Source organism: Harmonia axyridis, chromosome 5, assembly GCF_914767665.1.
Source record: "Harmonia axyridis chromosome 5, icHarAxyr1.1, whole genome shotgun sequence".
NCBI lineage: Eukaryota > Metazoa > Arthropoda > Insecta > Coleoptera > Coccinellidae > Harmonia > Harmonia axyridis.
The window spans coordinates 34,375,154-34,399,953 of NC_059505.1; the positions used below are offsets into that span (position 1 = coordinate 34,375,154).

The 24,800-nt window shown below is 34.6% G+C and overlaps 1 protein-coding gene across 1 annotated transcript in view; it reads left to right on the plus strand.

Moving 5' to 3' along the window:
- The first annotated feature begins 6,451 nt into the window (after window positions 1–6,451).
- LOC123680705 (MAP kinase-interacting serine/threonine-protein kinase 1-like) overlaps window positions 6,452–24,800 on the plus strand; it is a 33,652-nt gene continuing 15,303 nt past the window's right edge. The window contains exon 1 of the mRNA XM_045618739.1: window positions 6,452–7,005. Coding sequence (XP_045474695.1) covers window positions 6,957–7,005 — 49 coding nt within the window. The 5' untranslated portion in view covers window positions 6,452–6,956. The remainder of the gene's footprint in view (window positions 7,006–24,800) is intronic.

A 24,800-nucleotide genomic window follows, 5' to 3' on the forward strand; every position in this document is an offset into this window, starting at 1 on the left:
GTTCAGTCGAAACTGACAGTTTCAACTGTAAGTGGATGGCCGGCCTAAGAAAGACAAAGAACTAAAAAATTAAAATTCAAAACGCTCAATATGACGACAGTGACGTCACTTGGATATGTAAACAATCGAGTGTCATATATGAAAGCATTTATTTTCATTATTAAAATTAGTTCATTTTGTGGAGATTATTTGGATGTATCTTAGTAATAAGCTCATTATTATTCATTATAGTTAGGGATTCACGGCTTGGCTTGATTTTCAAGCTACTTGGCTTGAAGCTTGATTTCAAGTCAAGCTCAAGTCGAGTAGGTATTTATTCATCAAGCACTTAAATCGTAGCAAGCTACTTGATTTTCAGCAGTTTTATTGTGTAGTGCCACATCAATAAAAAATGATGGAATGAGAAGAAACCTACCAAAAAAGACATATATTCATTAAAATTATTGTATAAAAGAACCGAAAATATCAACTTGTTTGAAATAGAAACATAAATTTAATCACTATAAATCAGAACAAAATAAAAAATAACTAAAAAATACAGTTTCTTAATATTGAGAAACCTCCAGGTTTTGTTTGATTTCATAATTTTTCATCCAGGCTCAAAGACACATGAGGCATCTTATTGATTCGTCGCCTAACATATTGCGTGTTTTTGTAACTGTAAGAGCAGCTCTGGAAAATTGTCTTTCAACAGGAGCTGAAGATGCTGGCGTTGATAAAAAATCCTTGGCCATTTTGGCCAAGTTTGGAAAGATATTTCTGAAACTACCAAAATCTGCCAATAGATTCCATAGAAATGTGAGAAAACTACTTATAAAGTCACACTGACGAATGCCTCAGTCTGAACGCGCACGAGATTGAAGAAATATATGCCGTGCGACGCGTGCATATCAAGCTCAAGTAATATCAAATAACTTGATATCAAGTCAAGCAATAAATATCTAAAATCAAGTCAAGCTCAAGTGAGTAATTTTTCACGAGCTTGATTTTCAAGTCAAGTAGTTGGTTAAAATGTCAAGCTACTTGGCTTGATGAATCCCTAATTATAGTATTCGATTGTGAAGAATACTTTGAATTATTTCATCCTTTCAATATACATATATATGATTCCGTTTGAGGTTATCATCAATGTTGTTTCAAAGGCTTTCAAAGTTTTCAATGAATCTGTTCATATTGCCAAATAAACCAGCATATTATTTTATCGTTGAATCGATGAACTTAAATTAGCTAAAATAATTCCGGTCTATAAAGGAAAAGGAGACAAGACGAGCTGTGATAATTATAGACCCATATCAATACTTCCTTGTCTGTCAAAAATTTTCGAGTCCATTATAAAAAATAGAATGTTGAAATGGTTGCAAAAGCACAAATTATTGAACGAGAATCAACATGGATTCAGAAAAGGCCGGAGTACCACTACAGCCCTCATGAATGCTATAAATGAGGTCATAGACGGAATGGATAATGGCGAATATATGCAGATGCTCAACTTTGACTTGAGCAAAGCGTTTGATTCAGTCTCTCATACAATCCTGCTTAAAAAACTGTATGCTAATGGGTTTAGAGGAACTGTACTCAGATTGCTGGAGTCCTATTTGAAAAATAGGTCCCAAAAAGTATTTTTGAATAGTGTCTCGTCTGCGGAACATGCAGTGGAATATGGTGTACCCCAGGGATCCGTACTTGGACCGATACTTTTCATTATATACATCAATGACATCACAATCAAACATTGTAACTGCTTGTGCTTGTACTGTGATGACACATCCATCATCGTGAAATCTAAAAATAAAGATGAACTTTCCCATAGAACAGAACTAGCCATAGAAGAGGTGAAAACATGGTTTGCTGCCAATTCGCTCAAGCTGAATGCAGATAAAACTGTGAAGTTGGAATATGGTGGTAAACAGAGCCAAGCTAGTGCCAAATTCTTGGGTGTGGTCCTAGACAATAGATTGAATTGGGCTGCACATATAGACTATATTTGTGATAGACTTGCTAAATCTCTGTATTTGTTGCGTGAGCTGAGGAAATGTGGTACTTATGAGATGTGTAGAACAGCATACTTTGCCAATTTTCAGAGTGTCCTGCTGTATGGAATTCTACTGTGGGGAAATGCCTCAGATGCTGTGAGAGTTTTCATATTGCAAAAGAAAGCGATGCGTATCATGCATGAAATGGGTAGTAGAGATTCTTGTAGAACTGTTTTTAAAAAATATGGGATACTCACCTTTCCATCACTTTATATCAGAGAATGTCTGCTGTACATACAACGTGGTGGCGCCAACTTACGTAAAAATGGGACTTATCACATGATCAACACACGTCATAGAGATGATCTAAGAACTCCTTTGCATAGAAGGAAAAACACTCAGAATTCTGCTGCTTATTACTGGAGTGCTAAGATGTTCAACAAGATACCCAACGATATGAAGAATTTACCAGAGCGAGCATTCAGGAAGGTTATCAATCGGCTCTTGATTGCAAATGAATTTTATTCAGTGGAGGAATTTTTCAGTTTTCAATTTTAATATTGCTGTATTGACGAACCATGTAAAATTGATGGCAATAAATAAACATTATTATTATTATTATTATTATATGCCGAAATTCTCAGCTGAACACTAAACACCAAGTAACGAAAATGCAAATATGTATGTAACACATAACACATTGTTCACCTCAAATTCACGTCATCGTAGTGATTCGCCCAATCTAATTCATTTTACATCACATGATATGGGGTTTGAATTATTCAAGTTTTTATAGCATTTTTTACCCATCAAAAACATTTTTCTGTTTATCAAATCCATTCTTATTGTTCCTATATGTCTAATTTATGATGGGAATGTCGTCAATAAAGAGAACACAATATTTATTTTATCGAATAGCCTATTGAGGGATTATTGGAAGTAACAGGAGCGCATAAAGATAGATCAGAGGTCTAACGTTCTAAGTCAGACAGTATTGGTGGCTTGGACAAACGTGAATTAGGCAGAAGTGGGGATATATAATCCACAAGGGGCGTTATATTCTGGTTTGGAAAATGAGGGAATAATACCTCTTGTCCATCTTTTCGAAAACGGGTCCATTTTGAAAATTCCGATAGGTTTTGAGCCATTACATTTGTTAGGACACTACTAGCATACTCAAAAAAAAAAGTTTGAATGAAAAAAGAAATTGGAAGAATTGAACAGACTGGAATTTTGTTTGTTTCTTTACCAGATGTCTACTACAAGGGATATCTGATCTGACTTTTTAAACACACTTGAAATTAGCCAATTATCTATTAACAATTTTAATAGTTTACTTTTGATAATTGTAATCTCCAAAAATAGATAGATAGATAATCTTTATTTACTCAAAAAATAAATGCATAGCTGTATATTATTTCTACGTTGTTATAGGTTTCGAGCATGTTAAAAAGGAAAACAATCGTAAAATTTCATTTGTTGTGATACTATCAATATTAAGGGTTAATCTTACCCCATATCTGAATAGTTTTAGAGGAATAGGCTTGGAAGGGTATAGTTGATATTTTTTATCTGATCGATTATAGACTGCTTGATTTCCATATTAATTTGATATGGATCTGAATAAGTAGCTAATTATTTTCATATATTCCTCATGATTTTGTTTTTTCAAGTTTGTTAATCTCTCTTTCTCTTAAATTTACTCAGAAATTTATCTATTATTATATAAGATGTTTCATTTCTATATTAAAAAGGACGAGTATGTTTTTAACGATGGAAAATGTTATTTCTTCGTAACCCCAAAGAAAAAGTCTAAAGGTGTTGAATCACAAGATCTTGGTGGCCAATTGTGATCACCTCTTCGAGAACTAACACGGCCCGAAAACTTTTCTTGTAAAATTGAATTTGTTTCTTAGCTTGTGTGGAGTATAGCGTCGTCTTGTTGAAAATAATCGTCGTCCACATCAATATCATTAATAGTCTCAAAGTATCAAATCAAATTATATTATTCAAGCTATAATGTATGAAGTTGCTAAATACTTGAAGTACCTTCAAAAATTTTCCCGAACGTATTTGGATAAGAGAATAATTATAAAATGTCTTCAATTTATTTTCTCGCTTGTAATTAAGAATTATTTGATTATTAACATCTAGGAACTACATAATAAAAAATTTCCAAGTTCAGTTTTAAGTATCCATGTTAATTTGGAAAACATTTCAACGCTATTTGCCTATGTTGGATTCACAACAAACTTATTCCTTGTTTAATAGTTAGATACCTTGAGTTTAATGAAGGTTTTATAATAATCTTCTCAATTTTCGCAGCGAAAATAATTTTTTTTTCCCAATAATGGTGAGTCAAAATAGAAAGATTTTAAACTACGCTCTATCACTCTTTGAAGTGTTTTCAATGAAAGAGAATAATATCCTGAAATCGCATTTATTTGGTTAATTCAACCCTGTAAACACCAATGATATCTTATCGAACAATTTAAAATAGCGAGAAAATCATTGAAGCTATAAAATTAATTTCTGCATCGTTTATTTCTCTTGGAAAACTTGCAAAAATAATAATAATACCTAATAAAAGAAAAAATAAAATCAATTTTTTTTGAGGAATTTCCTAAAGTTTATTTATTCATTTTTTTACATCCAACAGGCAAATGTCCAATTACAGGTGTTAACAGGGTAACAAACATTTACAAAATGAAAAAAATAATAGTCTAAAAGTCTTTTTTCTTAGTTAGTAGTAAAAGTAGTAGTTGGTTAGTAACAATGATAATTACTTGGTGAACCAGGTACATGTCGACATTGAAGCGTCGAACTATTGGCTCACATCAGGTGCGATGTATCCGGAAACGGAAGGTTCTTTTTTAGGTATCCAAGATCAAGTGATCTTAACGAGAAATTACTGTAAGCATATCATAAAGGATCGAACTATTACTGACGATCGATGCCGATATGGGTGTCCAACGAATGAAACAATCCAACATATCACGGGAGAATGTCAAATGTTTGCAGGAAATGAATAAAAAGAGAGACACGATGCAGTAGGAACGATACTACACCATGAATTGGCAACCATATTAGATCTAATTCATTTTGAAAAAGTACCATAGTACAATAAGTACCGACCGGAGACCATCCTGGAAAACGAACGCTATAAACTGAACTGAGATCATATAGTTTTGAATGATAAAACAGTCCCTCACAACAGACCAGATATACTACTAGTCGATAAACATCAAAAGACGGCAATACTCATCGACGTAGCAATACCAAATAACAACAACATGCGTCAAAAGGAGGTCGAAAAAATTTCAAAATATATAGGGACCTCGAATTTCAGATAAAGCGCCAGTGGGGAATGATATCAACGAGAACTATTCCAATTATCATCTCAACAACTGGAATAGTACCCAAAAATCTCAAGAGAAATATCGAGCAACTAGGACTCAGTGAGTAAAATGTAATATAATGCGAAAAACTGTTCTTTTAAGTATTGCAAGGACGGTGAGAAAATTCCTATAGAAGGCGACGGACAGGTCCAAGGATCGGCGGGATCGCGTGGGAGAGGACCAGAGTTCGACGAGAACCAGAGGGATCACAAGGACCGGACACGACCGAGCTCTACCCTTCTGATATTTTTAAATATTTGGGATTGAGTAAATGTTCCTCTGAGAAGTGAGAAAGCCGACGGCGAGGGGAGTTTTTTCTCCTACGCATATAGAATGAAGTCGGGGATGGTCTGAAACCAATCACAGTATATCTAATTCTGTTATAATAATATTAATTAGGTAATATTTATGCAGTGGCGTTGGTAGGGCTCGGACCCCGACTAAATTTTTGCTGTTACTCCTCCTGAAATATTCTATGTAATTTAACATAAACTGGACAGATTTGGAAATATTTGCCCTCCCTTGAGAAATCCTGGACCCTCCTATTCTTGAAAGCTGGAATCGCCAATGTATTCTGTGGGTATTGTCAATTTTTATTTTGGGAAACATCCGAAAATGAAAATAGTTGCATTTAAAATCTTAGAATACCTTATTCCGCTTTATTTTAAACAAATCACATTCGCATTAATAATTTAAATTTTATTCAAGAAATTATATTACAAATACAATGTTTTTTCAACACAAAATCCAAGCATTATATTCCATCATCTCTTCGAGTGAAGATATGAAAAAGGCGAAATAAAGAATGAATAGGCTGGTATCAGCAGTCTTTTTTATAAAATCAGCAATAATTTCAGTCCAAGCTGCTCGGATAGCCTTTGTTTACTCCACAGATATATCAACAATGGGAACAAAATGGTTAAACACAGATTTTCCTGAAACATTCCATAGAACACTCCAAGTTCTTTTATTTTTCAAGCGGTCCTTGACAGTTTGACGTCCAGCACCGATCCAATTCTACCAAGTCATCGGATTTTTTTCGCCAATTCACCTGAATGCAACGCGACAACGTCAAAACTCGAAAACGAGTTCCGCGAATAGACCGTGACGGTCGCAAACTTTTTGGCAACCGGTATTATCTCCATTTCTCGGAATAAAGAGAAAATACTACAACACCGTACCGACGGGATTCCGTCAGCGGCGACGCTGCCTGCCTGCCGGCTTCGGATGTAAACAACTCGCCTTCTGCGTTCTTAAATTCTCCCTCTCTCTTTTCCGAGAGATGTAAACGAAAAATCATACGATATCCACGTAACCCCCAAGCGCTGCGCGTGCGCCGGTCTACGTGACTGCCGTAGCAGATGCGAGGCCTGACGGATAAAAACAATCAGTCGGAACATAACATCGTAAGCGAAAGGATCAAAATGGGAAGATAGTGTGTCGCAAACCTAATTAAATCTTTTCTTTGTGCCTGATTATAAATCATAGTGACCGGCCGTTTTCGTACAGTGACGTCTTCTGCAACACCTTCTAAAAAGCACACAAACGGCTTTTGTACTTTGCAATTGAACCAGAATTAGTCGAGATGGTCGAGAAAAAAATATTGGAGGAAACTGAGCATCATTACGAGTCGGGTAAGTTGTCACAGATATTCAAGTACTCCTTCCTGCCTCCCAACATCCTTGATTATTCTTCGCAGCAGTTGTCAATCGCATAAAACAGCATTCATATTTTATGAAATACCCACTTCGCATAGAATTGGAGCGTATTTGACGGTTCTCGCTCGCTCTGTGTTTTTGTTTATGTTTTGCAAAGTACGGACTAGTTGCTCCTGGTTGGGTTATTATCTAAACAAAGAAACATAAACAAACCCACGTTCAATACCTCGTCGTATATGGTAAAAACTTTGTACCGAGACGGATAATAAAAAAACAATAACAATTTCAACTTGGTTTTGTATTATGTTGGGTCGAATTCAACAATTGCCTTTACAATATATGTATGTATCAAACTTTTCTATGCTTTTCCGTGTATAAGAGGGTAAAGAGTCGTTTTTCATCGGATTCTTCAAATGCAAATTTCATTAGATCGTATTGTCTAGTTTATTTTTAGCGTGCTTCCACATAGCTTTGCAATTTTATTACATTTTGTGATTAGAATTCATCATAAGTTGCGCAACGTCTTCAGACTGATGCAACGTTCTAGCATAACCCTGCAATGAGGAGTAACTTGGATTAACCAATTAATACTAGGTATATTAAATTAACTCTTACTTGCTACTACAACTGATGTGTTGTTAAACACACCAGGATATGCATTAAATGAATATTGGTTTAGATTATAGTGTTTTAAAACACCGAGCTATTCAGTATTGTCGAGTACACGATATTAGCATAATCTTTGAATAATTCCTTCACAATAGAACAAAACGAAATTAGTCACAGAAAAGCCTTCGCTTTTCCAATCAATTACAATTAGGCTAGAAGAATTGTGTTAAGCCGGTTTCCTTGCTTTTTTTTAATTGATTTTATTGCTTTTTTTGAATTGAATGGTGGTCGTGTATGTGATCAATGAATGTGCTCTTAGGCGATGATTAACCTTTATTAACGGTAAACAACACGTCATCGATTCTAGAACATAATTTCACTTTTGTCAGCTAAAATAGTCATACATCACATGAGGAATATGAACCCGTTAACGAGTGATATTATATAGAGTACGCTTCGATTGATTTTCACACCATCTGTGTTTTATGCATTTGAATACTCTGTAAAAAATTACCCAATGAAGCAAATCTCTGTCACAATCATTTAGTTTTTTGATGGTGTTCTTTTTGAAACACGTTGGGACTTGAAGTTAGTTTTAAAATATTTTGAAGTGAGTTATACCCAGGTGTAACTAGCGACTATAACATATTTTTCTTGTCAAACTTTTCGTTCGTCGTATGTTGTAGTTGATACCAGGAAGAGGAAGTTGGACCCCTAAACATATGTGCTCGTTTGAGCGTTTCCTGGATTCAAATTGGGGTGAATTTGCATTTGAGAGATTATCAAACGGCTTTTTCGTGTGTTTGTTCACTTAATTACCTATATTTTCAATAAAATATTAATATAACGTTATTCTGTGCTGTGAACTGGGAATGTAATGAACAGGGATCTTACCTCTTCAGCATTATGCCGTCCTGTTCATCGTTCAAGCATATTAGCTGGGGTTCCAGTTTATCATTTTCTTTTTTTCATTTTTGTGGACCTCGATCATTTTGATTGAATTGATTTTGAATGAAGGAGCATTGTACCGATATTAATTAATTTTTAAATTAATTCATATCAACTCTAATTTGAGATGAGCGTCAGTCGCTGTCAAATATATGAAGCTGAAAGACAACAAGGAGATATATGAGCAAATAGGTGTTAATCGATTGTATTCAGAAGGTTTTATGATATTTTTTTTGACGCGAATAATGGTATTTACTCATCACTCGAATTTTTTCCTAAGCCTACCTAGTGCAGATCCGCGACATTGAATTGTTTGCAAACAAGCGAGTGGTTGAATAACAGATAAATATTATTAATTTATTGTTTTAGACAAGCTCTAAATGGTTGTACTTTCGTTTGTCCTTTGTTCCACTTAAATTCAATAAAACTGTCTATATAAAACACCATAAGTTCATTACGACAATTGACGTTTATTTTGAGCCCTTAGATGAGCACCGTTTTACAGTTAAAGTGTATAATGGTTTCCTTCAGGGTTCAGTTTTGGTGATAAAATTCTTCATATGTAATCGTCATAGCGTAGATGTAATAAAAAAGAACTGGTTAGAACTAGTTTGGATCGGTTATAACGGGTGTTCGTTCGATCTATACAAAAAATAGAATAATAATTTAGTTTTCTTTGAATAGAATGACCCATATTTTGGCTCATTTTCACCCCGTTCTTTCCATTGTAAAACTGCTTTGAAGCTTGAAGGGTTTGAGAGTTCGGGATACGCTATTATTATTGGTGGTCCTACCCCATTTGGGAGTAAGACCTGTTAATTGTCCAACTAGAAGTTGCCTGACGTTTCAACCCTCTGACTCACTGAACACTTTCACTGCTTTTATTGGGCACTTCTGTTCTCATTCGTTGGTAGGTACCTATATGCTGAAGCCTCGCGTAGGTATGGAACCCATTGAAATAAGGCTTTGTTAGAGGTTTATTATTTCTTTTTATATCCGCTTCTCGAACAGAGCGCTCTATCGTTGCGATATTTGTATTATTCTAATGTTTTGATCGATCGTAAATTAATGTTGCGTTATATAGCGGTGGACTTCAAGATATCGAAAGGCATCTTCGGTCCTGAACGCTTATTTATGTGGAATCAACAGGTTTTTTTGGTTTGATATGTGACAGTGTATGAAACATGGATTTATAACAACACTTCTGAGTCGAAGAATCGTCAGCTAACATAAAAAAAGCCGTTCAAAGCGACCATAATCTCAAATATCGGCTGACAAAGGAATAGCATCCATATTTTGGGACATGCATGGTATATCGATCATTGAATATCTTCACAAAGGTCAAACCATCAACAGTGAATAAAACATACCCTTATTGGATCGATTGAATGCTGAAATCAAGAAAAAAAGTTCTCAAATGCAACAGAAAACATTCTCTTCCACCAAGACAATGCTCCTTGTCACAAATCGATGAAAACCATAGAGTAATAAATATAACGAGTGTTCATTAAAATTCGTGGTCAAGAGTGCTGTGGAGAAATTAGAGTTGATTTTGGTGACAACGAGCAGCGCTTAGCTTGTACCATATCACTAACATTTAGTTTACATACTTCGAATCTGGGGAGAATATGGTACAAGCTAAGCGCTACTTGCAATCACTGGTTAGATTATGTTGTCGGATTGTGATACAGTTTCAAATCCAAATTTGAATACATACACATTTTGAATCCGATATTTTTCCTAATTTTCGAATTTATGAAAAGCAGAATATTTATTTTTTTCTGTATCTACCTGCTGAAATCCAAGATTTGGCAAGTTTTGCTCTCCTAAAATGTCATCGGTTGTTTCACGTCCTTTGGCGCGCTTGAAGTTTGTTTTCTGAATTTCAGATATATTTAGGTATTTATTTCAATATATTTTGAGTTGATATGAAACGTTGTTTCACTATGACATAAGAAGTGCGTTCTTTGTGGAGAAACTCGCGAATTGAGTGAAATATCGTATCACTGATATGTTTTCATTTCCGCGAGCTTCATGTCAAATTTGATAGTTCATGTTGGGGACATGCTTCCTTTATCTATGTTTATTACTTTGAGTTTTGACAACTTATGGAATATCTGATAGTTTTTTGGAAAAACATCTTATATTTTTATATTATCGACAGTTATAGCGACTTGGAAATACTTTACTCCTTCAGAAATAAGGAAGGTGGGAAAAAATATCGATTGTCCGAAAATGTCAAATGTCTTATTCGCATTGAGGGTAATCACTTTTCTGCCTAGGCAGAAGAAGTAATACTTTGCTGATTGATATATATTGTGTCTGCAAAGTCAATATTTTCTGTCAATCGGAGAAAAATAAGTTTTGGTTCTAATTATGAAGTTATAGCCGAGATTGAAGCCTATTTCGGAATCAAATTCGAATCTATCTACAGAAAAGGTTGTTGAAATATTTACCCAATAAACAAGTAATATAATTATTCCTGTAATATATCTATGTATTTTATTCTGTGTTAATTTGTAATGTAAGCCATGTGCAAGCAATGCTCGTTTTGTTTCGTTGTTGGCTGTGCAGTATAATATTGTTCATTAGTCAGTGTTTATTACACAGTCATTTCTTGACATTATATTAAAGACTTTTAATTTTTAAACAGTGCGTTTAATTTACAACAAAGGTATTGAAAACTGCAGGAGTGTTAGAGTACATATTTCACTTTTGAGGGTGACTATGTTGACGAATAAAGTTGAATTTTCAGGAATAAATGTGTTTTAACTGGATAGGCCTCTCTCAAAATACGCATATACGAACGGCATCTTATCTACACAAAGTTATCCGACCATACGGCGGAAATAACGAGCGTTCGCTTAAAATTTCAATAAATAATGGCGCGCAAAAGCCGCCTTGTCGATATTTTGGCAACGAGGAGATTACGTAGCAACCCAGTTCGCGATGTGCGTATATATGCGGGTATAAAAATACACAAAACCGCAATTCGCCTACCGGATAATAATATTCGACGGCAAGGCTTTTATCAACGCACCAGAGTCAGACCGACATTTGATATACACTGTGTCCGTAAAGTATGGAACAAATTCATTTTTAGCTAAACAGGCCATTTTAAGGAATAATCCTGAAACACGTCGATTTTTTATTTTAATTTACCGTATTTCAAAATAATCTAATATACAGGGTGAATTACTTTCGAGTAATGACGTCATCGTCATTTTTTTTTTAATGGAACACCCCATTTTGTCTCAATTTTCCGATTACTCTAGCTGTATCGGGTGTTGATTCCAATTGGTACAGGGTGGACAAAAATACAATAGTTTTGTGTGTGCTCATAAAGTAACGCGTAACATTCTTTATCAGTTAAATTAACAATATTGTCAAAAATACTTATTGTTTAGCGGCAATTGGTTTGAATGTAACACCATGTAGTTTGTTACATTTTTAGATTAATAAAAATGTATAAAAATAAGAAATTATTTCTTTCATATTCTGTTTGCTGGATCACAAGTACCAAACAGGTATGTAAACAGCTCATTTTTATTAATCTAAAAATGTAACAAACTACATGGTGTTACATTCAAACCAATTGCCGCTAGACAATAAGTATTTTTGACAATATTGTTAATTTAACTGATAAAGAATGTTACGCGTTACTTTATGAGCACACACAAAACTATTGTATTTTTGTCCACCCTGTACCAATTGGAATCAGCATGTGATACATTTTCGGAATCAGCTCAACTAGAGTAATCGGAAAATTGAGACAAAATGAGGGTGTTCCATTTAAAAAAAAATGACGGTGACTTCATTACTCGAAAGTAATTCACCCTGTATATTAGATTTTTATTTTCAAATACGGTAAATTAAAATAAAAAATCGACGTGTTTCAGGATTATTTCTTAAAATGGTCTGTTTAGCTAAAAATGAATTTGTTCCATACTTTACGGACACAGTGTGTGTATGCCGGACCGGCATATTATATGCCGCGCATAGCTTACTCCGTTTGCGTTTTGTCGACGAAACGCAAAACGCAATTTCTCTCTCTCTCTCTCTCTCCTCGAGCCGGGTTTGTTTTGTCAACAGTCGTTCGGGTTTCTACTTTCGAATTCAAGGATATCCAGAGACGTTGGCATATCCTCGCCGTCTCGCCAACGTTGTTGAACGTCGTCGGCAGTTTTGCGCTAAAGCGAGGAGAATTGCTGAATTCCATCGGCGAAAATATACGTATATCGAAAATTAGGAAAGCGCCGATGCGAAATTGGGAGCTTTTGAGCGCTCGCATTCGTTGGCCATTTGCGTCTCGCTTGGAGAACGCATATTAGTGAATAAATGCGACAAACTTCAGCTTCAGGAAATGATTCTGCATAAAAATTGAGAGTTAGATTACGATTTTTGTTTGCGAATGCTTCGTATTCCGATATACATACCTTGAAGTTTTTTTTAAGGGGGGTTTATACCCAACGGCGCAGAAATGGAGGAAGGTACTGGGGTAATTACCCCCACCCAAGATTTCCAAAATACCAAATTGCAGAATTCTCGCTAAGACGAACAACGAAAATTTTTCAAATAAAATGACCCAATAAACATTTTACTTTCTTTTGAAATCCACGCGGCGGTAAAAAATCGGACCCTTTTAAGGTTTATGAGTTTATTATCGCTCCCAAGATGAGTACTTTTATTGCACTACGAGCACGTCTATGTCCGAGGTTTATTATTTTCCTTTATCTATCCTCTTCGTTAGCCTCTTATTTGGCATCTGTGATTTTTGTATTGGTCATCGGTATACACTTACCCGTTGTTTTCGGTTTTTTGTATCATTCTCGTCACAAAATTTCAATACTGTAGATATAAAGGAACTGATTTATTCGCATAGAAACATTTTCTATGTGTGCTGTAGCATTTATTGTGTTTCATTCAAATTGCAATTTATTTGTGAAAAAAAATTTTAAGCAAAATGTTCTTTAACATGAGTCCCCCCCCCATACACTTTGTTTTTAGATACGAGTGTTAAAGTTCAAGTTTTTTTCTTATAGAACCTTCCCTCCACAGGATATTGAATTCGAATTGGCCATAGATATTCCAATTCAAAGTTTTCTTCATGTAATATGCTAATTTTGAATACAAATATACAGGGTGAATTTTCTGGTGAACCGCTGGTAGTTAAGAAAAATGTAAAAAGAACTCTAGTCTTGTACTACATTTTTTGGTTTAATATAGTTTTATCGTATCTGCAATCAATTTCGAGAAAAATAATGTTCAAACAGCTTTCTAATAATCCTCAGGAAAATCAAAATTAATTTGAAGATCCAGCTAGCCAGCTGTAATGAATGGAATGGGTACTTATTTACACACTCTGTAGCGAAAATTAATATAGATATGATGAACTGATACCTAAGCATCACTAAAAAGTACGACACACTAGAAACAATCTGTTTCTCGAAAACAAAGCGTGTGCAGGCTCATTCATGGGACATTTTATTCTAAAAATTATCCAAAGAATCTCTCATTTTTCCCAGTAACTCTAATTTAGGAACACCCAGAATAAGGTAGGAACAACCGTATTGGTAATAAAAAAAATTATTCCGAGTAATTTGGTTCAAACTTCTTTTTCATTGAAAATATACGTTTTTATGGAATGAACTAAGAATTTTTGGCTTCAGATTCGTGTTAAGACAAAGTTTCATTAAAAATTCAGTGGATTTAATTTCATTATCACGAAATTGAACAAGCGCGCACCACAATATTCGATCATCTCCAACATTGAAAACGAGTAATTTTTTAACTATCTAGCACGAATAAAGAGTATACTCAACTGAAACTACATGGACCGACCTAGACAACTCCTTATCGTCTAAAACGTAGGGGTCAACGATATTTACCCAAGATGTTCTCATTTCCACACGCTCTTGTAAAGACCGAGGGATACCGAGGCCAGGTAGATCACCTGATCTACTGTTAAGAACCCACAATAGATTAAATTCGGGGGTAGGGTATGTCCCTGCATCTATTAAAACGCCCTTCTTAAATACTCACTCCAACAGATGTGTATACTTTTTTATGGTATTTCAGGTTCAGTGCCCGATTGATTATATGATCACTTGAGTTTTTTCTTTGTGTTAATACTACTGCAGGTACCAGAATTGGTCAGTGAAACGTAAAATATGTATTATTCCTCTAAATCCATTACATAACCTTCCTTCCTGAAATAATACAGCGAAGAATCCATTTTTAAAACATTTTCTTATTCAAACATCGTCAGTCTATGAATGACTATGTCATATTTTCGGTGGGTTATACAGAATACTGTAATCGACTTATCAACTATTCGGTTTTATGTTGGAATCTATGGTTGTCATATTGGCAACATTGATCACAGAAAAGATTCGGATTTCTCGATCATCATAAAGAATGATTCATTCCAGTTTATTCTATGAAACGTCAATTTTGACCATTGAATTCTCGAAAGTGTGATGAATGAATCTGTTGAATTATTAATTGACCATTTGGGTACTTAACACTTGAAAAGTAAATATAATGAGTTAATGGGTCGATTAAGAGATCTATTCTCACATAATAACTCCTAAACTATTCCGAACGCTGTATAAACAAAGCTCATACATATTTTATCTGGAAATTTTATCCTCAGTCTCATAAATTCACCGTTCGTTCACCCCTGTGCCCCATTCAAATGACGTCCTAAGCTCCCCTAGACAAAGCGACACTTATGCCTTGGAAAATATCGAGACAAATCTAAAGATCACATCTCAATAGCTGATAGGAACCACTCAGATCCGTAATGCAAACATTATGAGCGTAATTCCACCTTGAACAACCTGATAAGTCAGTCGGTATATCATTAAAAATTCGGAATAATATTATCTTAAAACTAAACAACATACCGTATCTATCCAACCAAAAATCACACCAAACCGCGTGATCTCGAAACCAAAATTAGCGATCTTTTCGGGTGTTCTTTTCCATAACATGTTCTGTGGCATGATGCAATTTTTTCACCTATTGGCTCATGTTCGGACTGGTTGTTTTATCGATTGTCGAAATAAACTGCTCTACAAGTGGCTAGGATGGTTTGTGGAAGGTTGATCACAGTAATAATTAACTTATCACACGTCAAATTAATTGTTAACTTGCAATTTGTAGCTGTCAGTTGACAATTTCAACCACAGAATTATATTTCGGGTACCATTTTGGATTTGAAACGATAGTTGCGATTTGATCATAGATTCAAGAAATGTCAAAACATCTGTTGACTAATCGATGCTTGTTGGGAATTAATTTAAACAATAGTTAATTATTAAAATCTGATCTATTGAGTATTCGATTGCTAGGAATAAAAAAAAATAGTTATTCATTATAGAACCTTCCAAGTACAAAAAAAGCACATATACAGGGTGCACATGGAGGGCGAATCTTCAAGTTTTACATTCAATTTAAACATAGATTCCTCTCATAAAATGAACCACTTTGTTTTTTCACCTTTTATCCAGATTACAAGAAGAAGTTTGTTTTTCCTTTGTAAACTGATCATTTCACAAAATATTTTAACCGTTTCTTGCAAAATTCACTATTTTGAAGATTTCGAGGTTGATTAATATTTAGAATAATAAATGTATTTGAATTTTGAAAAAAATCTAAAAAATTCTAACCCTTGGCAAAGAACTGACTTGAAGACAGTTGAAGCAACGTTGCCACACTTTCTTTTGTAAAATTAAGTCGTAGGTAATCCACTCCTTAACGAAAAAACATGCCAAATATATGATTTTTCATTACCTATGAGAGTTACATTTTATATTGAGCCTTATTTTAACAAATAGTATTGATGAAAAAAAATGTCTTCATTTTGAGACAGAAAATGTTTTCAAAATTACACAATTTCATAATGGTGCTCAGGGATAACAGCAAATCATTTTGCTTCCTCTGTGTTTGACAGTTGAGTTTGTCAAATCAAATTCGTGATAGGCTGAATTTTTCAGTGATATTCATTTCAAATACTAAACTAATTTGGCAATACTGTTAGCTCAACATAGAAATGTTTATGAAATGTGCTACAAAAATCGGACGTTTTGGATACTCGAAATCTCGATCTTGGATTTTTAAAGGCTAAGAGTTAAAATCCTAGTCAATCTCCAGCACATTACTGTTGATTTTTTAAGCTTCAATAACCTCTTAGGATTGAAGGTTTAAAATCTACAAGAAATACTTGATATTTTGATGCATATACTGTTTGTTCTAATGTCAATCTAGTATTTATCACCCTGTATACAATACAGTGCTTCTGGAACCTGCATGCTGTTCAATTTAATTCGTTTAATTATAAGTAATTGGCCTTTTCAACCCAAAACCATTGACCATAATTTTTGTCAGGCAGTATATCACCCAACGCTCGAAATAGCGGCTTAAATTTATGGTGAGTTTTTGCGATAACTGGATTTGTGCGTTACATTGAATATTCACTAGACACCTAATAAGAATTCATTCGATCGTTACTGTCGGTTACTGAATCAACTGGAGATTTTTTTTTGTTATCTGGAATTTAATAATAACGAAATTCTGCGAATGTTAAGTCACCAATTGATATCTTTGTTAATTCGTGATATGTTCGTGTTCTACTTTTTACGTTTTGTTTATTTGAGCGTAATCAAAACTTTTGGTGACTGTAGTAATCATTGTTGACTAACCTTTTAATGAAAGGAAGGATATGTGGAAACATTTAACCAATATTGTGTAGAAAAATAATTGCATTTAGATAAGGAAATGAGTTGATAGAAATATTCAGACTTTTTTCAATAATTTTTAATAAATATTTCAATTCGTGAAGAAAACATTAGGATATCAAAGCTGATATGATTTATTTCCCTTACAATTTTTCTTAAGAATTGGAGCAAATTCCAGCATTAGAATGAAAAATCTTTGCCGCTGAAAAAAATTCTTCTAATAAAAATAGATTTGGTACGTGTAATGGATTGTGCAAATTGTCGATGAACTGATCTAGTTCTAGTTTATTTAACATTGGCAAGTTCACCAGACTTCCTAGTTGATATGCCGCAATAGGCGGCTTTGTTTAACCTGCTTTAATTTGAACTACTCTGTCCTATTTTCTGTAGATACAGATCGTTTCGATTTCACTAAAAAGTTAAACTTAGATGATTCGGAATTTTCAGATGAATTTTTCCAATAATTTTATTTCAAATGCTAAGCATAACATAACACCGAATATTAAGAAGGGTGATCTGCCAATGTTTAAGTATTTCTCTTTCCTCAGCGTTTTTGACATTTCAACACTTTTCAGGATCAGTGAAGAAAATTCTATCATATGCAAGAATTCAATCAACGTTATTACGTATTCATTTTTAATTAAAAAAAAACCGTTTTTTCAGCCAGACATTTTGTATAATATATTCATATGAAAATTCATAAAAAAATGAATGTTTGTTGGGAAAGATATATCATGCATATATTTATTCTTCAATAAAAATTCATCTAATTTTTTTTTCTATTTCAAAAAAATGTATAAACAAGGACTTTCCGCAATGACTAACTCTTTAAAATGAATAATAGTGAAAACCTCATATAAATCGATGGTTTCTAGCGTAAAATAAAGCCTACTAATTTTTGAACTGATCGCTGAAACGGTATAGACCCCTCTTAAAGCCTCCTAAAAAATAAACCTACATAAATATCTGGGTAATTTTAAAATTCTCAGATATAATAATAATAATAATAATAAGTCCTTTATTTCCAACAGGGTTGACCCCCAATTACAGGAAAACACAACTTCAATAACATTATTTTAACAATATAACAATCATTACGAATGGCAATGTACATAATCATAAAAAAAAAGAGAGATACACCAACCCCACCCAAGATCAGCTCACAGAGCTGTGAAAATAATAGGCCTCCACGATGGACCGAGGAGAATCGTAATGTATGTCACATATACTTGCGAGCGAGTTGAACAACTTACATGAATAACAAATTGGTGATCTACGACTCGAATTTGTTCTCCCCGCTCCACAGTAGAACACCTCCTCACTCCTGGAACCCAAACGGGGAACCAGAAATGGCAAACTAGACAAAATCTCCGAACAATCAATTCCGCCATTAACTATTTTATAAAGAAACATCAATGCACACACGTTCACCCTATCTACAATGGACTGTGCACAGAATCTTGAAAGTAATAATTTATGATCACAACCTATAGGTGGGTAAACACCATCCTCCCTCCAAATTAAATATTTATAAAATTTTCTCTGAACTGACTCAATTCTTCTCCTGTGATATTCATATATAGGTCTCCAAACTATGTTACAATATTCCAACCTACTTCTAATTAAACTATTAAATAGAGCTATCAAAGTTTTTGAACAACAGAAGTATTTTGTGTTTCTAACTATAAATCCATAAGTTTTATTGGCAGCAAGTATTAACTGATTTATATGTGGTACAAAAGAACAGGTAGAGTCACATAAAATCCCCAGATCCCTAATTTCTGTTACACGAGCAAGTACTGAGCTGCTGATCCTATAATCATATTCAATCATTGTTTTCTTCTTTGTGTATGTCATAACGTAACATTTGGAGATATTCAAGCTTAATATATTACCAGCGCACCACATTGATAGCTGATCAAGAGCCGACTGTAGTCTGATACAATCATTAAGGCCGAGTATCCTGAGATATATCTTCAAATCATCCGCGAACAACAGTACTGGTACATCTATAATATCGACGATATCATTTATGAATAATAGAAAAAGCAAAGGCCCGAGGTTGGATCCCTGAGGAATTCCAGATAATGCACAGAACTCGATAGAGCAGCAATTCTCAACCTGAACAATACACATCCTATCTGCCAAATATGATTTTATCAGGTCAATCAATTTCGGTGCAAAACCAAACTTAGATCTTAATTTGTTCAACAAGATGTTATGATCGATCTTGTCAAAGGCTTTCTGAAAGTCGGTATAAATTACGTCCACCTGACCGGACTCATCCAAAGTTTGTAGTACATGTTCAAAGAAACAAATAAGATTAGTTTTAGTTGACCTTTTGGGCATGAAACCATGCTGATTCGGTTTTATTTGGTTCTTGAGTGCAGGAAATATTGAATTATAAAGAATGATCTCATAGATCTTTGAAAAATTTGACAGGATGGAAATCGGACGATAATTCGCAACAACTGATTTATCACCTTTCTTAAAAACTGGTATGATTTTTGACCGCTTCCAAACAGAAGGAAATGTGCCCGAAGAAGCTGACAGATTGAAAATATGTGTCAGAGGTGCAGACAGAACACCTATGCAGTCTTTAACAAGAAAACTTGGGACTTCATCAAGCCCAGCGGTAAACTTATTCGATAACTTTTTCGATGCTTTTATAACGTCAGTTTCTGTAATCCTAGCAATATTGATAATACTACTATCGCTATCATTCATATCAACCAAATCTTGACTGTTATAGGGCGCATCGTACACACTACAGAAGTGCTGGGCAAACGCATTAACAATATCCTGTGGTCTGTGCAACATTTTATGACCGTCGCTTAGTACACCGGGTATACGAGAATGACCTCTGCTCTCTTGCACAAAAGACCAAAAACTTGAAGGATCTGTCAGTAGTTTCTGTTCGGAGCTACTTAAATAATTTTTGTAAGCTTTGTTTATTTTTGATTTGAGTAAACCTCTTAGTTTTTTATAGCGGAGATGATTGAAGTCATTATTAAATTTCCTATAGTTCTTTAAGGCAGTTTCTTTAAGGTAAATAGTATCAATAATATCGGTTGTGTACCATGACGGAAAACGTCTCTTTCTCAAAACCTTAACTGGTACAGTGTTCAGAAAGATATGCTGTAGAAGTGAATAAAATTTGGCACAAGCCAAATCCGGATCACCTTCGTTCATGACAGGTGACCAGTCAGTTTCCCATATAAAGCGGTACATATCTACATAGTTTGCCTTTGAAAAATTAAACTTGGAACACGCGTAGACAGAGTCAGAAACTGAAAAATTTGAATTTCTTATGTTTTGTTCAGGAAACAAAAAAATCTCAACTGGTGGATGATGAGAGTCCACTGATACCAGTGAATAGTCTGAGCCGGAAACACTACACTTAAAATTAGAAAATACCAAATCTAACAATACATCTCTACAATTTCGTACTTCATTATATTGATGAAGTTCAAGTGACTCAGAAAACGTGTTGATTATTAAAGTACGGTTATCAGACAAAGAACTCTCAGTATATTTAGGACAATTAAAGTCTCCCAGAACAATCAATCTACTATCTAATAATGGACTGAATGAAGACAGTGAATCAAACAGTTGTTGATAAGTTGCAATATCTGTTCGCGGTGGAACATACAACAGTACTACAATGAAAGAATGAGGTCCATACATGATCTTACAAGCCACTGCATCAATGGAAGGGGTTAGAGTTTTAAGTCCTGATAAATCAACTTCAACCGCACATAACTCACTGCGAACTGCCACCAGTACACCTCCGCCCGTTGACAAACCAGTAGTACTCAAGTTTCTATCACATCTGAAAACACTGTACTCGGCGGGAAACAATTCACCATCATACACACCATCCTTCAGCCATGTTTCGGCAAGACATACAACATCAAAATCACCACTTGCTACAGCAGACCTGAGTTCATGAGTTTTAGAATTGAGGCCACGTACGTTTTGATAGTACATAACGTGCTTCCTCAAATTGTAATTGGGGGATTTTAGTTTAAAAGTCTAATAACGGGAATGCCCTTCATGAACTTCAATTCGACATTCTCACCCGAAGATTTCCGTTGCTCTAATTCAATTTTGATTTTATTGAAATAATCTCTCTGTCTCGGAGTTCTATCAGATGAGACGAATACATTGAAATCCTCCCTAAACATCTTGGATTTTCCTAACACTCTACGCACGTGTTGATTATTATTCATGGTCAGCTTAAGAGGTCTTGACTTATCATTATCCCTCGACGGCTTGCCCAAACGCTTAAACTGTGATGGCTCTAGTGTGGGAAAATTAGGTAATATGGTTCGGAACATCTCATTAACAGCCTTGCAATCACTAGTATCCCTCTCATCATCATTCATGGCATCGGTTCCTTCTGGCAGCCCATGTATAATCAAATTATTTTTGCGTAGTTGACGCTCCTCGAATTCCAACAAAACTTCTTCAAATTCTCCACCATCCAATTTCTTATCCTGTGGTTGTGAAGAGAGGGATTGAACTGAGACCTTAAGCTGTTGTATTTCCGCCTGTAGAGAAGCAATAACTGTCCTCAACGATGCAACATCGCCACCCAAATTTTCACACTTGGGGCAATTCCATGCAATCGACTTCTTTGAATTAATCATACGAACTTCGGAGTTCCCTATACCAACACATGCACCTCCAAAGGTGTTCTTGCATATGACACATGATAAGACCTGATGATTCACGTATTGTTTATTACAACAATAACATACCTTGTTAGTCATATTGGTTCCCGGTTATCAATTTCAATATTTAGGCAATATGGTCCAATCTTCTTTGTATGTATCTCCTTCGATTCTTATCGGAATTATGTGCTCGATTTGGAATTAATTATTAAGAAAATATACTTTTCCACCTCACAATTTCCCCTCGCACCAAACCGACAAGAATAAGGGTCAGTAATTCACTATCTTGAGAAAAATCAGTTAGTGCATCATTCGCTTTATGCAAAAAAAAATCAAAACTTTGATAACGCACACCACATTCGCATGCTATCACGACGACGTTCTTAGACTAACGGAGATGCTAAGCATACCTTATTCATACCATATGTGATAGGTACTCGTGTAATAAATGTCTTGATTTGTTCATCAGACAACATTTTTGACTATTTCGGTTTACATTTATCATTCTGGGGTTTCAAAAAAGCACGTAATTCAGATTATTCTGAAATATCTTCTTTTGAACTGACAACTGTTACTTTTAGCTTGGAGTAATTTGACTATAATGTGTTTTCAACTTTGAAACATTTTCAGATGATACGGTCATATGGTTTTTTCTTGCCAATAATCCATGAAGCGTATTCATATTTTTCCTCGAACTTATTTGGCAACAAATTCAAGATGACATTTCAGCAACGTTTACCTACTCTGGTGGTGACGAGCACATCTGAACATCGTCATTTTAAATATTTTTGGAATATAAGGATATGTTAAATCGAAACAAGTAATGATTAGGGATTCACTGCTTAGCTTGATTTTCAAGCTATTTGGCTTGAGTTTGACTTGATTTCAAGTCGAGCTCAAGTCAACTAGTAGTTTTTCAATATCAAGTCAAGTATTTATTTATCGAGTACTTGAATCATATCAAGCTACTTGATTTTCAGCAGTTTTATTGTGTATTGTGTAATAAAATGATGAAATGAGAAGGAACCTTGCAAAAAACACTTTTTTTATAAAACTTATTGTCCAAAAAAACCAAAGATATCAACTTTCTTGAATAAGAAACATAAATTAAATAACTATAAAATAAAATGTTAAATAAAACAAAATTACGAGATTGCAGAAATATATGCCATGCGACGCATGCATATCAAGCTCACGTAATATCAAGTCAAGCTAGAGTATCTAATTTTTCACGAGCTTGGTAGCAAGGTATGCTCTCAGGGAGCATCGAGTTTGGGACACCCTGTATACAGAATTGATTTCGTCCTTCAGTTCTTCGACAGTGAGTCAAATCCAATCATTTGCGTTCATCCTAAGCTCGAAATGAAAAAAAAACCATTTGGGCAAAATGAAATTTGAAAAATTCGCCAATCTTCTTGCAGTGTAAAAATACAATCGCTCTATCTGCGCTAGTTTTGTGTAGCAGTAATGTTGCATCGTAACCAGGGTCGTCGATCTTTGCCAACTACCTCTACTTAGATTATTTCGTAATAGAACACGCTGCACTTATTTCATTTGTTAGAGCGGTCTATTTCGTAAACGACATCAAGAAGCCCAGTTGGAAATATCCGATCGTTGCAATGTTCAACCATCAGGCAATTTCTGTCTGTGCGAAGATACATCGGCTACATATAAGGCAAAATAGGTGTTTTAACAAGATATACACTTCTATTTTCGGTCAAATAGCATCAATCTTTCGAATTAACCCATCGCATAAGGATCTCCAGTGACAGTTTTATCGTTCTTGCGTTGGCACCCGCGAATATCTGTCATTAGTGTCAATTGTCATTCGTTTAGAATGTCATCGCGTTGAAAATGTACGTTGAAGTTTTTATATATTTCTTTTTCATTATAGGTACTTATTTATTTTGATCGTTGTCTTCAATATAATAGAACATTGTGTCTATAGCACTAAAAGCAGACGATAATGTAAATAATAATGATTGTGCTTTTACTACGACACACATATAATATTTTTTCTGAAATGGCAATCAACATTATCATAAATTAAGGATGTTTCAAATGGATAACGATTTTCGATGAAAATTACATTATTTTTTAACAATCAAATTCGTTTATCGTCTTGACAAAAGTCGGATTATCATTACTAGGGATTCATCAAGCCAAGTAGCTTGACATTTCAACCAACTACTTGACTTGAAAATCAAGCTTGTGAAAAATTACATACTTGAGCTTGATATGCACGCGTCGCACGGCATATATTTCTGCAATCTCGTTCGCGCTTAGACTGAATAAGGGGATTCCTCGAGCGCCGGAGATGAAGCATTCGCCAGTGTGACTTTATCAGTAGTTTTCTCACATTTCTATGTAATCTATTGGTAGATTTTGGTAGTTTCAGAAATATCTTTCCAAACTTGGCCAAAATGGCCAAGGATTTTTTATCAACGCTAGCTTCCTCAACTCCTGTAGAAAGACAATTTTCCAGAGCTGCTTTTACAGTGATAAAAACCCGCAATAGGTTAGGCGACAAATCTATAAGATGCTTCATGTGTCTTGGATCCTGGATGGAAAATTATGAAATCAAACAAAGCCTGGAGGTTTCTCAATATTGAGAATCTTTATTTTTCATTTTGTTATGATTTATATTGATTTAATTTATATTTCTATTTCAAGAAAGTTGATATTTTCGATTTCTCCAAACAATAAATTTAATAAACAAAAGGGTTTTTTGGAAGGTTCCTTCTCATTTAATCATTTTTTATTGATGTGAACTACACAATAAAACTGCTAAAAATCA